Source organism: Eleutherodactylus coqui, chromosome 4 (genome assembly GCF_035609145.1).
Source record: "Eleutherodactylus coqui strain aEleCoq1 chromosome 4, aEleCoq1.hap1, whole genome shotgun sequence".
Taxonomy (NCBI): Eukaryota; Metazoa; Chordata; class Amphibia; order Anura; family Eleutherodactylidae; genus Eleutherodactylus; species Eleutherodactylus coqui.
Window position 1 is genome coordinate 268,749,611 of NC_089840.1, and position 15,178 is coordinate 268,764,788.

The window sequence follows — 15,178 nt, forward strand, 5'->3', positions numbered from 1 at the left end:
GACTTTTTCATTGCTTTTTATTCAATTTATTCTTAGGGATGGGGTGACCAATTCTGGCATTATGCATTGTTTTATCATTTGATCACTCATGCAGTATTACATTTGTATATAGCATTACATTAAACCGTGATCTGACATTCCATCAGGGCACGCCACAAGCATGGCTTGATAGGCAATCAGCCACGGCAACACTGAGAGCCTTCTCTACACAATAGAAATGACATTCCCCAACAGGTTTTAACAAGAGATATCACTAGCGATCTTTAAAGGATCCTAGGCAGTCTCTCCAGTGACTCCAGTCCCAGAGATCAGGCTGCTTGGGCTGGAGATCACAGGCCACAAGAGGGTTACCACCCAAGTCTATCGCTGCAATCATGCTCGACTGTGACAAGGTGAATGGAGCGTGGCTATGAGTTACAGCCGCCCTCATACTGGTGGTAGTGTAAACACCTTGACATAGTAGTACATCAAGGTGCCTCAACTCCGTGAAACCCCCTGTGTAGCATTATGTTAGAGTGCATGAAGGTGCCAGTCACACCACTGGCCATCACAACTCCAAGGCAGACAAAAGAAAAAATTACCTGTCCAGAGAACTTCTATGCCAGGGAGCAGTTTTTCACCCACGGTCCTCAAATATGGAGACTGAGCCACATTTGGATAGCAGAACGTTCCACAATATTCTGTAACAACGATTTTCAATTGTGAATCAAGATTTCTATTCACACAAGTTGTCAACTTTACGAAACAATGCAAAATGTTACTTACCTGTAGGACAAAATAAAAAGGTTTCTGGTTCACCTAAATACTGAAAAATCTCATTTGTTATGGATACTTGTGCGTGGGCAAAAGAGCTGAACACCTCCTTATCAGCTGGGCACATATTGTGATCAATGTCATCAAACAGAAGGGCAAACGACTTGCACCCAAACTGAGTGACCTGGAAATTAAAGAAGTGGAGAGCACCAATTAGGAATTACAGGGGGAAAAAAAAACACATACTTTAAGATATACCCTTTTTGTGTTCAATCCTACTAAGGGAGCACAGCAGACCGTTCAATAGTGTACAGTCAGCCATAACCAGCAGGCAAGTTCAGGTGATGAAGGTAGCCAACTTCAGAAGAACTCGCCAAACAAAACGGACACAGGATCTGAAAGGGCGGAGCTTGACACAAAGCATCCCTCTGCCAAACTGCGCCCCTGGAGTCGCTGCACAAGGCATGAGGGCCCATTCACAGGGGCGTATGCATTTTGGTCTGTGAAATATGTAGTGCTTTTGTGGACTAAAATGGTGCGCATTCCCTACGTATTTCAGCCTTACAGCCTTTTGCTTTTACATGCGTATTAATTGCATTTGTCACTTGCGCAAAAGAGAAAAAAAAAAGGAAGCACAAGAAAGTCCCACTGATTTCTCCTGCCTTCAGACATAGATACGCAGTGACTTTAATGGGCAATTTCGATCCGCACTACAGACCACAAATAGGACATGCTACAAAAAACGCATGTCTGAATACCTCAATGCAAATCAATAATGTATAAAGCTCTCTGTATTACACACGTAATACAAAGCACATATACGCCCTTGTGAATGAGGCCCAACATTGTTTCAGTTGACTGCAAGTCCTACAAAGGGAAAAAAAACTGGAAACTGTAGGTTTCTCTTTTACCAACCTGGTCTAACTTGCGCTTCAGTGTGGATACTTCCTTTTGGTTGGAAAAAGTGATATCTAGTCCAGGAGAGATGGCGTAGATAAACTCAATTCCAAATTCCTGGGCAGCAGAGATCAAGGTCATGAGCTGATCTGAAGAAAACACATAAGAATTGTGAGTGTCGCTATGGAATAGAACAGATTATTTGTGGCCATAATGCAACGTCTTCCAAGGGGTTGTCCACGAGTTATCCTCAGGATGGGTCGTCAATAATTGATCGGCTGGAGTCTGGCACTCGGGCTGTTCTTCTGGCGGCTGTCAGGGTGTACAAAGCAGGAGGTAGATGGCTCTGTAGACAAGCTGACAGCCGCTGGGAAAACAGCTGATTGGCAGACCCCCACTAATCAACTACTAAAGACCTATCCTGAGGTTAAGCCCCATTTAAACGCAACAATTATCGCTCAAAATTCGTTCAAGCGATGGCTTTTGAGTAGAGATGAGCGAGCGTACTCGGTAAGGACAGATACTCGATCGAGTATCGTCCTTTTCGAGTACCTGCCTGCTCGTCTGCAAAGAGTCGGGTGCCAGTGGGGGGGAAATCTCTCTCTCTCTCTCACCCCCGCCAGCACTCGAATCTTTGCGGGCGAGCAGGCAGGTACTCGGTACGGACAATACTAGCTCGAGTATCTGTCGTTACCGAGTACGCTCGCTCATCTCTACTTCTGAGCGATAATCGTTGTGTGTAAATGCTTCCATCTTTCACTCTTCGGCTGAACGATGATTTTTAGGTGAGCTTAAAATCCATTATTTAGCTGGAATAGAGATAACAGACCCAGACCGCACACTGTGTTCTGCACGGGAGCGCTGATTACAGTGTAATTCAACTGACAGCCCCATGAGAGAACAAGGGAGCTGATTGGAGAGCTCAAACCACCTGCTGTGTTCTGCAAGAAGCTGCAGGAGGCTAATTTACATGCAAATGAAGCTAATAAAGTACTAATGGGCATTCGTGCATTTTAGCACTTTATGCAAAATGAACGCTGAAACTGTCAATCTTTCAATCCTTTGAAAAATTATCTGTGTGTGTAAATGAGTCTTTAGATCATCAATAGTGTAGAAGTGGAAAACTCCATCAACACAGTTTATATGTAAGCTGTAAATAGTATTGAAAATGTGACCTTCTGGTTTAATTGCATTATGTCAAGCTGACTAACAGGTTTCACCGTGTTTACACCGCAGGCACAATTTTTTGTTTTGAGCAGACTAGACAGACAAGAACAGGAACAAGACAAAAGGATCCGGATGCAAAGAGCTGCATCGCGGTCACTTTCTGCCTTTTCAGTCCTATGTCTTACAATGTTACATTATACAGTTTACAACCATATAGTGGATGACTACAATGTACACTAACAAGTCTTATGTACACTGATCAAAAAAAGTCAAGGGAACACTTAAAGTCACACATCAGATTTCGATGAGCTCCATCGTCTCCAAACTGTCTGTCTGTGACATGTGCTCAGTGTGAACCTGCTCTTATCAGTGAAAAGAGCGGGCACCGATGGCGGACCTGCCAATTCTGGTGTTCTGTGGCAAATGGCTGTGAGCTCAAGTCCCACTAGTGGTCGTCAGGCTCTCATGGAGTCTGTATGACAGTTTGGTCAGTAGCCGCTGGAGGGCATGTTGTAGGGCTCTGGCAGTTCTCCTCCTGTTCCTCTGGTCCCGATGCCTTCTACGGCTTGTCCCACTCTCCTCATGTAACGGCCGTGTCCTGGTATCTGCTCCATGTTCTGTAGACTGTGCTTGGAGACACAGCAAACCTTCTTGCTCCGGCATGTATGTGCCATCCTGGAGGAGCAGGACTACATGTACAACCTGATTGGGCTGCAGGCAGCACCTCATGTACCGGTAGTGACAAGGACATCAGCAAGTGTAGAACTAGAGAAAAATCAGTCAGGAAGGAGACAAGGATTGCCTCCAGTCCCTTTTTGGGCGTCTTGCTGTACCCCACCGGTACTCCTGTTGTCACTTTCATTTGCACCAAAGCAGGTGAAACGGATTCACAATCGCTTCTGCTTCCTGACTGCACAGATTGTATCGATGGAAGCCAAGTGACTTGCAGTTATACTGGGAGGCTTATAGTTACTCTCCGGTCCTGGAGAAACAAAGATGGCTGCACCGTTTCTCTGACTACCTGAAGCACCCTGCGTATTAGTATACATCATTAGTCTAACACTACACCCACTTTGATTAACCGCTGATGCCCACCTGAGCAGTACTGGCCAGTTAGATCAGCATGTAGTGTCTTAGACTACCAATGTATGCTATGTACAGTGTGTATCATGTAAACAGAGAAGTGGGGAAGCCACCCGCATGTCCAGACCCGGAGGGTTATTTAAAAGGGCTTCCGATATTCTTATGAGCAATGTATATTCACAATGCAAGAAACAAGCAGCGGTGCCCGGCTGTGCCTTACTTACGAGAGAGCATGCAACAGACAGACAGTCTTATAGATGCAGGGAATTGCACTCAACTCACGACACGTGATGCGCGCTAACTCACTGGAAACAGTACAGATGCTCGGCAAAGTCAGTGGAAAGAGATCAGGATGACAAAGAACAAGACGGCTAGATACAAGCAAGGCCACCACCAACAGGTCAATCTCAGAACTGAAAGAAGCAGTGGAAGACAGAAGTGCATGGAGAACATTGATCCATAAAGTGATCGAAGGTCAGTTGCGACTAAATGGATAACCATCATCATCACATTTGACTCTGCTGCACCCAGGTGCAGTATTTATTGATACGGTGTACTGCAGGTCATAGTAACAAAGTAATATAACGTGCAAGGCTGAAAAAAGACAAACTGTCCACCAGTTACCCATTACCCCCAAATGTTGATCCAGAGGAAGCCAAAACCCACCCCCAAATCATGTAGAAACCAATTTTCCTTATTTTAAAGGCAAAAAATTCCTTCCCGACTCCAATGTGGCAATCAGAATAATCCCTGGACCACCGACCCTTCAATAATATGTAATATTGTATCGCTCAAGAAAGGCATCCGTGCTTCTCTTGTGTGCTCATCAAGTTCACCATCACCACGTCCTCAGGCAGACAGTTCCACAGTCTCCCTGCTCTTGCAGTAAAGAACCCCCTTCTATGTCGGTGTAGAAACCTTCTTTCCTCTAGACCAGTGTTCCCCAACTCCAGTCCTCAGGGACCGCCAACAGGTCATGTTTTCAGGATTTCCTCAGTGTTGCACAGGTGATGTAATTATTGCCGGAGCCTCAGACATTGCCACAGCTGTTCTTGCCATAGGATATCCTGAAAACATGACCTGTTGGTGGTCCCTGAGGACTGGAGTTGGGGACCGCTGCTCTAGACAGAGGGCGCCCCCTCCTGGGTATAAATAGATCATGGAGAGATCTCTGTATTGTCCCTTGATATATTTACACATAGTTATTAGGTCGCCCCTTAGACGCCTTTCTTCTAAACTAAATAACCCCAATTTTGATAACCTCTCTGGGTATTGTAGTCCGCCCATTCCGTTTATTACTTTAGTTGTCCCTTTTGTACCCGCTCAGGCTCTGATAGGTCCTTGAGCACCAGTGCCCAAAACTGTCCACAATATTCCATGTGTGGTCTGACTTGTAAAGAGGAAGAACAATGTTCTCATCATGTGCCCCTAGACCTCTTCTGATGCACCCCATGATCCTATTTGCCTTGGCAGCAGCTGCCTGACACTGGTTGCTCTATTTAAGCTTACAGTTAACTAAAATCCCCAAGTCCTCTTCCATGTCTGTTACAGAGTAGTCAGTACAATAGCTCATTATACTCAGAACTCAGATGTGCAATGGTCAGTGATTTTGCAAAGCCACCATAACTACTGAAAAACAACCCCCCGTTTTCCTCCATTTAGCCGGGCCCCCAGCGGCGATAGGACTTGTCACTGTAAGGCAAGCACAAGCTATGGAATGGGGATCAGCGGTCTGAAGGTGGGAGATGCTGCTTGTAGAACAGCAGTTTAACATTATCAGTAGAATACGGCCTCCAACATAATGTGATGACTTCTCGGTTGTGGGAAATATTACACAGTCTGCAGGAATCACTGAGCAAATCAACAGAAGTAAAATGTGGGCGATTACCGGCTTCTTCCACCGAGTACATCTCTCTCCAGAACATCCGGTGCTTGTAATCGTCCTTTGGAGCATACAGGTACGTGTTGAGGCTCCACTTCTGAAGTCTGTGGTAGAAAGCAAGAACATTGATTGCAACCACAGTAAGCAGAATACTTGTCTGACAATACAGAAAGAACTCAGCCGTCAGTACAAATGACTAACGGCCTAAATCAGAGCCGCCAAGTACAGTCAGCCATCCTCCAGTCTGGTCCTCTCAGCTGCCGTGGAGGCTTAAAGGGGTTTTCTAAGATGCATAATCTACATGAAATCCCACGCCCCTGCCATAAAACAGCAAAGAGGCTTATACTCTCCTCTCCCGCACCGGCCCTCTGCGTCTGTGTACAGGCTGCACAGTTTACAGGACGTTGCAGCCAATAAGAGCTCAGCGATTGATCACTCAGCTCTGTTATTGGCTGCAGCGCCAGACAGATACAAGCTGGGGAAGCTGGTAAATGCGTCGTTAGAAGGGAGCGATGGCATGGGACGAAGCGGGGAGAGGAGAGTATAAGCCTACTTTTTATGGCAGGGGAGCTGAATTTCGTGTAGATTATAGATCTCGGAAAACCCTTTTAAAAGGTCCTCCGTGACCCTTACTTTTGACGCTGTCCTCAGATTTAGTTATCGATAGTGGATTGCCGAGTGTCTACTCTCGGGATCCCGCTGATTACCAGGCCCACTACCAGCAAGGACAGCGCTAGAAGCAGAAAGCGTGCTGTTAACATGGCAGCAGCCCGGATTGATAGCACAGGCACAGCTCCCACAGAATTTAATGGGAGTTCTGCCTATAGTACCAGATGGGCCACTGCAATATGGATGTTGCTATCTGCTTCCAAGGCTGTCCTGCAGTGCCACCGGGCCTGGCAATTAGCCAATTGGCACGGATGCCGAGCAGTGGACCCCCGTTCATCTACTGATGACTCATCCTGAGGGCAGCATCCATAGTAAGGCCCCCCCCTGTTCACGGCAGTGTATTCGCCGGCGGTAAACCACCAGCGAATCATGCCGGCTGACGCTTTCCATAGCATTGCTATGGAAAGCGCCGGCCCCTGTCCATGAGCGGAGAATCATTGCAATTCTCCGCTCGTGGCGGGCAATTCGCAGCATGCTGTGAATTGCCACGATTCTCCGCAGCCAGCCTATCAGATAGGGCTGACCGGCGGAGATTCGGCGGTGGCTCCTGCTCCCGCGGCGGAGATCTTCGCATCGCCTGTGGACAGCCGGCCTAAGAGTCTCAGAAAACCCCTTCAAATAAGTCGTGAGAAGTGTAAAACTTGACCCCTATCCACGGCATTTGACTTTCTCTAATATTCCCATAGAGACAAATGGAATGGCAGCATACATGTTCAACCATTGTTCAATTCATACAAGGGGGAAAACATAACCCCATTACTTGAGACTGGTGGAGGGTCCAAGCCGTCAGACCTAACAAATCATACACATATCCCCCCATCTTATAGACAGGGAATGAGTGTAAAACTAGTAACCCCTTTAAAGTATTGTGCAACTGCTATACTTTAGTGTCTACCCAAGCATAAGCATTTTATTGGAAGTAGTAGAAAGCTTTTTTTCGTGGCAGATAACATGGCCGGGGCCTCGTATATTTTCCCTTTGCAAGAAGCAAATGAAGAAAAATCTCTGAAAAACTGAAAACCTAGACATAAAGCTACTCACCGTCTGAATAGTTCCTTTCTCTGTTCCATAGTCCATGGTCGGCCATAGAAACCTGCATGGAAAAAAAAACAAAAAACTGAGTATAAAGCCTGTTATATGCAAGGATTTATTGACCAAATGGGTTGTCCGCACAGGGGCCACATAAGGAGAGAGGGGATTAGGAGAACTTGGCAGGACTATGTATCACAGGATGGACTATGAAGCTCAAATACTAGGTGTTACTTCATTTAGTAACCTGGCAATCTGCTAAGTCAGTTTTGACCATGCAGAGGCCATCAACACCCCCCGGGCCTCCCCAACATTAATGGCCTCTCACTTAGCCAACCATAACCGTACTATGCACCGATGAGGGGGAAGAGACCCAAAACAGCTGTATGTGTGTACATGGATACTCTGGTTTGGCTTATGTTTTTAGTCAATGTTGCAAAGCCTGTTACTGAATTATAAGGAAGCTACTATTCCAACGGGTGGCGCTGTGGAGGTTGGGTTTGTGTTGGTTGGGACTTTCACGTTCACAAATTCTCTACAGGGACAGGAGACTGTGCTGTCATACTTCTAGCCGGAGGAAGAACACTGCGCCCAAAATGTCACGGCAAGCGCTACGGCTATTAGGAGTTTGAAACCCAAGAGAAGTAAAATTAAAAAACGGATGGATTTTTTTTGCGTCAACCTTAGCGGTGCGTTCTCTACGTCTCCATTTAGACCTACGGCTGTCTTCAGGCATTAAGGCCTCATGCACACGGGCAGATTATTGCTTCAGAATCCGGTGTGGCCGTCCGCCTCTGGATTCCGCAGCAATAATCCTCCATAGCATGCTACGGTAAAGTGATTCTTCATGCACACGAGTGGAAACAAACTGCGATGTCCGCTCGCGGATGAAAAAAATAAAAATAATTTAAAAACTGCAGCATGCTCCATTTTACTGTGATTCCCACAGACAGCTTCTGTTGAAGTCAATGGAAGCAGTCTGACCCACGGCTCATCCCAATTGACATTGCAGGCGGGCTGCAGATGCCGCGGGAAAAGCAGGAGTATAAAGAAAAAAAAAAATCCGGTACTGCGCATGTTTGACGGCGAGCCTTTCGGACCACCCGCAGTATAGAGAAAAGTAAAAAAACATACAAGTACGCGCGGATGCCAGCTGGGCGCATAGTGGGATTCCACTGCAGGCTCACGCATGCAGGATCCGAATCGCCCATGTGCATGGAACGGTCTCTGACCTGCAAACACAACTCCATACCCGATAAGATAAGCGCAGGCAATACAAACCACACTAAGCACACGTGACAGAAGTGACGAGTCTGGAGATCACTGAGATGTGATGCGCGATTTGAAGACAATCGGTCACCTGCCTATAACCCTATAAACTAAGCTAATGGGTGTATAACAGGTGACCCGCTAAGTCCGAGGATGTACATTTTTTTTTACCACCCTTCCGGTTTCAGTGCTGGAAGACTCGGTGCTTGAATGCATTGAGAAGCAGCTTTCAGCGCCCACAGCGGGGCAATGAAGGGGGAGGCAAGCAGAACACTTACACCCCGGACTCAGCGGATCACCTTCTTCTAACCCATAAACTTAGCTTATAGGGCTGCAAGTAGGTGAAGCTCGAAGTGATCCTTGAGTATGGCTGAGCAGTGAAGGGAGTTTTCTGCACTTATTACGCACCCAATAAAGACAAACCACCCATTTTTTTTTTTTTTAAACTGAAAAACTGTCAACTGCAGAAACGATAATCCGCAGCAGGAAAGCCCTGCAGGCAGCTGAGCGCCGCTCACAATGCAGCTTCGCAGCGGCAGACAGAGCCACCAACTCAATTATCTCCCATAAGCCACAAAACAAAAAAAGTTTCCCGAGAGCCTCAGCCGACGAAGCACGCCGACACATTTACTTCTAGCCAGCATGAAAGAACAGATTGCGGTGTATTCCTGTTTTCATTGAGCAATATATGGGTCATGTGACATCTTGGCGCCCTTTTCCTCTAACGCAATCTAATTTCCCATGCTGCCTCTTGGCGTTGCAGAGACGTGGGGTCTTAGCGCACAGAACCTGCCGATGACAGCAAGTAATACAGAGGCATCGAACTGTTCCCCAACTCGCCAAGGAAGTCCTACGAGCGACGGCCGGCACTCTGAAGAGCGGTGTGAAGCTCCACCAGGCCAAAGCCACGAGTGGGTCTTTAGTCCGTGTGAATGTATACAATGGACACAAACCCATAGCAGTCAATGTGCCAACTGCCACCTCAGGTTTTTTTTGTTGTTTTTTTTACATGGCCACACGAATTGCGTGGAAAAAATAATAATTTGCCGTGCACGATTCTGATAAAATACCCAGACGAGTTACCAAGACAACGGGGTAAAAAAAAACAAAAAAAAAACAACTCATGAATCCATTGCAAAGAAATACAGAAGTAAAAAAGGAGAAAAAGAACTGGGAAAGTTTCAGTTTTTTTGCAGTCACGAAAAAAGGAGGACAGACTGAAAAAGGAAAAAAAAAAACAAAAACAGACGGACTAAATGGACTACGGGACCAAGATGAAAACAATCCGTTCTTGCGGATGCAACAGAGGAGTCTTTGTAGTCTCTACCGTGTTTGTAGGGATCTTTGCTCGCACGATCGGCTAAAGTGGAAGGGTCTTTAGTGAAAGTTGGGGGAGCTCTATAACTCTGCAGCCAATCAGTGAATGGACTCCTCCTCTGATCAGCGCAGTAATGACTATGCAGCAGTACGGGTATCTGAGGCATCATGTCCTGACATGTGACCGGGAAGAAGGACGTCCGCACGGTTTTATCAGCACGATACGCTCAGATGCAGATTTCACCTCTTCAATTGGCAACAAGCAGGGACATCGAGTATTTCATAGACCGAATATGTAACACGCTGCTTGAACGAGCCATAGACCCGGCACCAGTATGGATTCATTTGGGCTTATGCAAGTTACCGTGACGCGACCCCTCCCGCCAGCTGCATCCGATTGGGTTCAGTTGGGGTTATCTGCATACCACATGGTAAAACACCTCTCATTTTTGAAAGGGGAGAGGAAGAAACAAAATAAGGCAACAGGAGAGGAACGTCCTCACATGGCGGCCGGCCAGGGCGCATCCAATCACTTTTTGGCAACCTTTACCGAAAGCCTTCAAGAAAAATGAATGATTGCAGGTATAAATATCCAAAGGTCACTGAACACGTCTTCGGCACAGAGCGGTCTGTCTCCTGACATATGCTGCAGATGAGCTGTGCTGGCAAAAACATGGCTGCAAGCTTCTTGTCCGTAGTGGTCATCTATATGTCCCAGATCAGCCAATCCCCTACACCGTCATATAAACCTGGGAGGGGCTGTGTCCAGCAGGAGCCCCCACCAGTGTCTGCATTAGGAGACCAGATATACCAAGCCTCGCCTCCTCACTACTCAAGACACAATGTCGACTTCTAGACAAGAATTAGAGATCAGGAGGGAGTTAAAGGGGTTATCCAGTTACATCCAGGGCAGGGGTGCAATGCCTGGGACCACGAAGCGCGCCCAGAGCTGGTTTCTGAAGGAAGCAGACAGCTCTGTCCCCACTGCAGTGGCCAGGCTTGGTATTACCGGCAAAGCTTCCACTAAGATTTAGTCAGGCCACAGAGGAGGGAACAAGTTGTCTGCTTCCTCCTGAATCAGCTCAGTGCACCGGAGTGGGAAAAAACTTATCGTTGAGGGTCCTGATAGATAGCGCCCCCCCCACAAAAAAAAAACATGAAGAATTCCCAATGAATTACACCATTTCTTCAAACAAGATTTCCTGCCTGTTAGCACAGAGGGAATATGCATGCAACGGCATATTTAAAGGGGTATTCCGAGCTTTCTTCACTCCGCTCCGCCCCCTTGTATGCATCATCGCGTAGCTCCGCCCCATCACGTGCCGATTCCAGCCAATCGGGAGGCTGGAACCGGCACACGTCATGGGGCGGAGCTACGCGATGATGCGTACAAGGGGGCGGAGCCAAAACGCCGATGCTTCCAAGACCAGCCGAAGGGAGAAGATGCATCTGCGCAAGCGCGTCTAAAAAAGCAAGAAGACACCGAAGTTAGACGGAACCATGGCAACGGGGACGCTAGCAACGGAGCAGGTAAGTGAATAACTTCTGTATGGCTCATATTTAATGCACGATGTATATTACAAAGTGCATTAACATGGCCATACAGAAGTGTATAACCCCACTTGCTGCCGCGAGACAACCCCTTTAACTCCTGACACCAATGGGAGCGCAGCCCACATATTCCCTGCTCATGACGGCCATGACCCTTAAGTATTGGGGCAGCGCGGCGCTCCCATTGATTGCTATATGAATGCAGCCAGAGCTACCCTGGCTTCCTCTGACCACTCATGAGAAACTGACAGCGGGATAGGGATAGGTCATCAGTGGAAAAAGCCTGGAATACCCCAATAATAGATACTTTCAGTCTGTGAAAATACACAAAAATAGAACACTCTGTAATTTTTTTCACGCAACCAAAAGTCGCATGAGAAAACGGCTCAACTGAATCCTCCCATGTAAATCAATGCGGTCTATTCTGTCCATATCGAGCACGTAAAAAAAAAAAGACTTAATACGGAGCGTAAACACGCCCATGTGACCGAGCCGTACAGCTACGTAAACAGACACTATATAACCAGCACGTGAAAGCTTCTGTACCCCGTCGGTGCCAGCGCTGCGCGGTGACATCCTCTCCTCCGGTAAGGTGTCCCTGAAAATCTATTAGTGTCAATCCGTGCCAGAGAAGAACTGACACGACCGTGGAGCGCTGCCAAAGCCCCGGCGGGCAGGCCAATTATGTGCATTGGACACACTAGATAAGTCGTCACACGATCACCTGCCGCGTTCATCATTCCTGGGGGATTGCAGATTGTCACACCTGACAGAAATGCTCTGCAGGAGAAGTTAACTATATACCAATATACCCTACTGGAGGACCATTACCCAGAGCGAGGGCATACAGGAGGGGAATGCTTCGCCCCCGATCAGTGTGCCCATGTGCTCTCAGATGGAGCGATCATTCAAAGAAAATCGTTTGAACGCGCAAAAGTCGGGTCTATATACGAGCCAACATTCACTTTTTGCGTAAAAACTCTTTCGTTTACCGTTCGGTTTCAACAGGGCTCGTTCGCTCCCGCTCATTCACTTATACGGCGAATGTGCAAGACTGAACGATTCGCTTTTGAGGGCGCCAACAATGATCTGGCTGCAGGAGAGCGGACGGGAACGTCACTCGCCCATTCATTCAAGCGAGGATCGGCTCGTCTAAAAGGACCCAACCCAACAGATGCCGGCACACGGCCGGATAGGTCACCATCACAATCATCAGCAGACACATCGGAGAAGCCGGCTGACCCTCTCAGTACACCGCTGGGCCAAGCAGCGGAAAACCTGCATCAAAAACTAAAGCACTTGGTGCAGGGATCTAGCTGAAGAGGTAAATTCCGCACAGAGGCCTCCCTCACACTCACTGCTTTATAAACGCAGTAAAACGCTGGTTTTCGGCTGCAGCGTCTCATTGATGAGAAGCATTAATCACCCAAAATAGAGCATGCACCGCTCAAAATTGCTGCGTTCGAGCGGTCCCACGGAAAACAATGGGACGCTGTACTGCGATTAGCGCAGTGCTGAAAGCGCCACACTAATGGCAGTAAAAAGCGCCTAAAACTTGGTGCTATAATCTACATATTTTGCGGATTCAAAACCGTCTCCGCAGGCCAATTTCTGCAGCAGGATTTTTTTCCGCAGCATTTGGATTACGTTTTTAACCCCTTAAGGACATGGCCTATTTTGGCATTGAGGACCCAGCGATTTTTGGTATTTTTCCATCTCCATTTTTCAAAAGCCATAACTTTTTTATTTTTCCGTGGACGCGGCCGTATAAGGGCTTGTTTTTTGCGGGGCGAGCTGTAGTTTTTATCGGTGCCCCTTGTGGGTACATAGACTATATCGTAAAACCTTTATTATTTTTTTTATGATAGCAGTGAGAGAAAACGCATCAATTCTGCCATAGATTTTTTTTTTTTAATCATGCAGCATAAATGACACACTACATTTTTTCTGCGGGTCGGTACGGTAACAACGATACCAAAATTGTTATATTTTTTTTAAAGTTTTTTACACTTTTTTGCAATAAAAACCCTTTTTTTTGGAAATCTTTTTTTTTCTAAATCGCTGCATTCAAAGTCCTGTAACTTTTTTATTTTTCTATGTATAGAGCTCTGTGAGGGCTTATTTTTTGCGAGACGAGCAGTAGTTTTTGTTGGTACATTTTGGGGAATGTACGGCTTTTTTGATCACTTTTATTGCATTTTTTGGGAGGCAAAATGCTAAAAATTAGCATTTTGCCTCTGTTTTTAGCGTTTTTTTTACGCTTTTTGCCGTACAAAATAAAAAGCGTGTTTAACTTTTTGTACACGTCGTTATGGACGCGTCAATACCCAATATGTGGGGTTTTACTTTTTTTTTTACCTTTTTTTAAGCCAATATTAGAAAAAGCATAAAAAAAAAAGGTTTTTTCTTTTACATTTTTCTTTTTTTTACGTTTTTATTGTCTTTTTTTTTTTACACTATTTGAGTCCCTCTGAGGGACTTGCAGCACTGTTCCTATGATCGCTGTCATAAGGCATGGCAGAGCTACTGCTCTCCCATGCCTTATCGCTTATACAGCGGTCATAGGCATAGGCAATACAGGACGCCAGTGTCTGGCGTCCTGTTGCCATGGTGACAGGACGGGCTCTCGCGATGACATCGTGAGTGCCGGCCGGAGACACAGAGGGAGTGCGGTCCCTCTGTGAACTCTTTCCCTGCCGCGATCTACTTAGATCACGGCAGGGAAGAGGTTAACAGCGGGGGGCGCATCTCCGATGCCCCCCCTCTGTTGCAGCGGGACGCCGGCTGTGACTGACAGCCGGCTCCCGCTGCGGGATCATATGTGATCTCGCGCTATCCCCAGGACGTACCGGTACGTCCTGGGGCGGGAAGGGGTTAAAATCTCACCTACTGTGCTGCTGCGGCGACTGCCGTGGATTTTCTATGCAGAGGGTTTGAAAAATCGGTCCCATGTGAACGCGGCCATATAGATGGTATGGGAAGCATCATACACAGATATTGGCAAAAGCTGCTTGCTCCACGTTTATACACATCATGATTTCATGGTAGCAAACCTTTAAAAATTCCTGAAATTTGCAATTAAAATACAGAAGTGCTCCTGCATCACCGAGTCCGCCCCCACCGCTTCTCTCCATCGCTGCCAACTGACCCAGCGGTCAATAACTAGTCCCAGCAGCGGCACAACGACCATCATGTCAGAGGACATCAGCGGGCGAGAGGACAGTGTCGAGTCATCTCCAAGTCATTTTTGGGGGTCTGGAAACAGATGTGGCAGTAATAAGCGTGACGGCCCCCCCAACCGAGTTCACAGCAGCGATCGGTATTTAGCTTTCCTGTAGAAATAAGAGAAGCGAATGCCGGATTCATGCGATGACGGAAACCGCGCCACTCGCCCCCAATGACTATAGTCGGGTCCTCATCCGACTTGCTGTGCTAATTGGTTTGGAATTTCCTGCCAGCCCTGTCTTATCCACCATGTTTAGAGGCTCCTGACACGACTACTACTGCCCCCGGGTGGCAAGAAGTACATGGGTGCGTTCACAGGTAACCGATCTGCAGCAG

At 47.0% G+C, this 15,178-nt stretch overlaps 1 protein-coding gene across 1 annotated transcript in view; it reads right to left on the reverse strand.

The window, feature by feature from the left end:
* OGA (O-GlcNAcase) overlaps positions 1–15,178 on the reverse strand; it is a 55,825-nt gene that overhangs the window by 19,469 nt on the left and 21,178 nt on the right. Inside the window, exons 2-6 of the mRNA XM_066601318.1 lie at positions 7,493–7,544; positions 5,789–5,886; positions 1,669–1,799; positions 766–937; positions 582–680 (exon numbers count right to left, since the gene is read on the reverse strand). Of these exons, the coding sequence (XP_066457415.1) occupies positions 582–680; positions 766–937; positions 1,669–1,799; positions 5,789–5,886; positions 7,493–7,544 (552 nt within the window). The remainder of the gene's footprint in view (positions 1–581; positions 681–765; positions 938–1,668; positions 1,800–5,788; positions 5,887–7,492; positions 7,545–15,178) is intronic.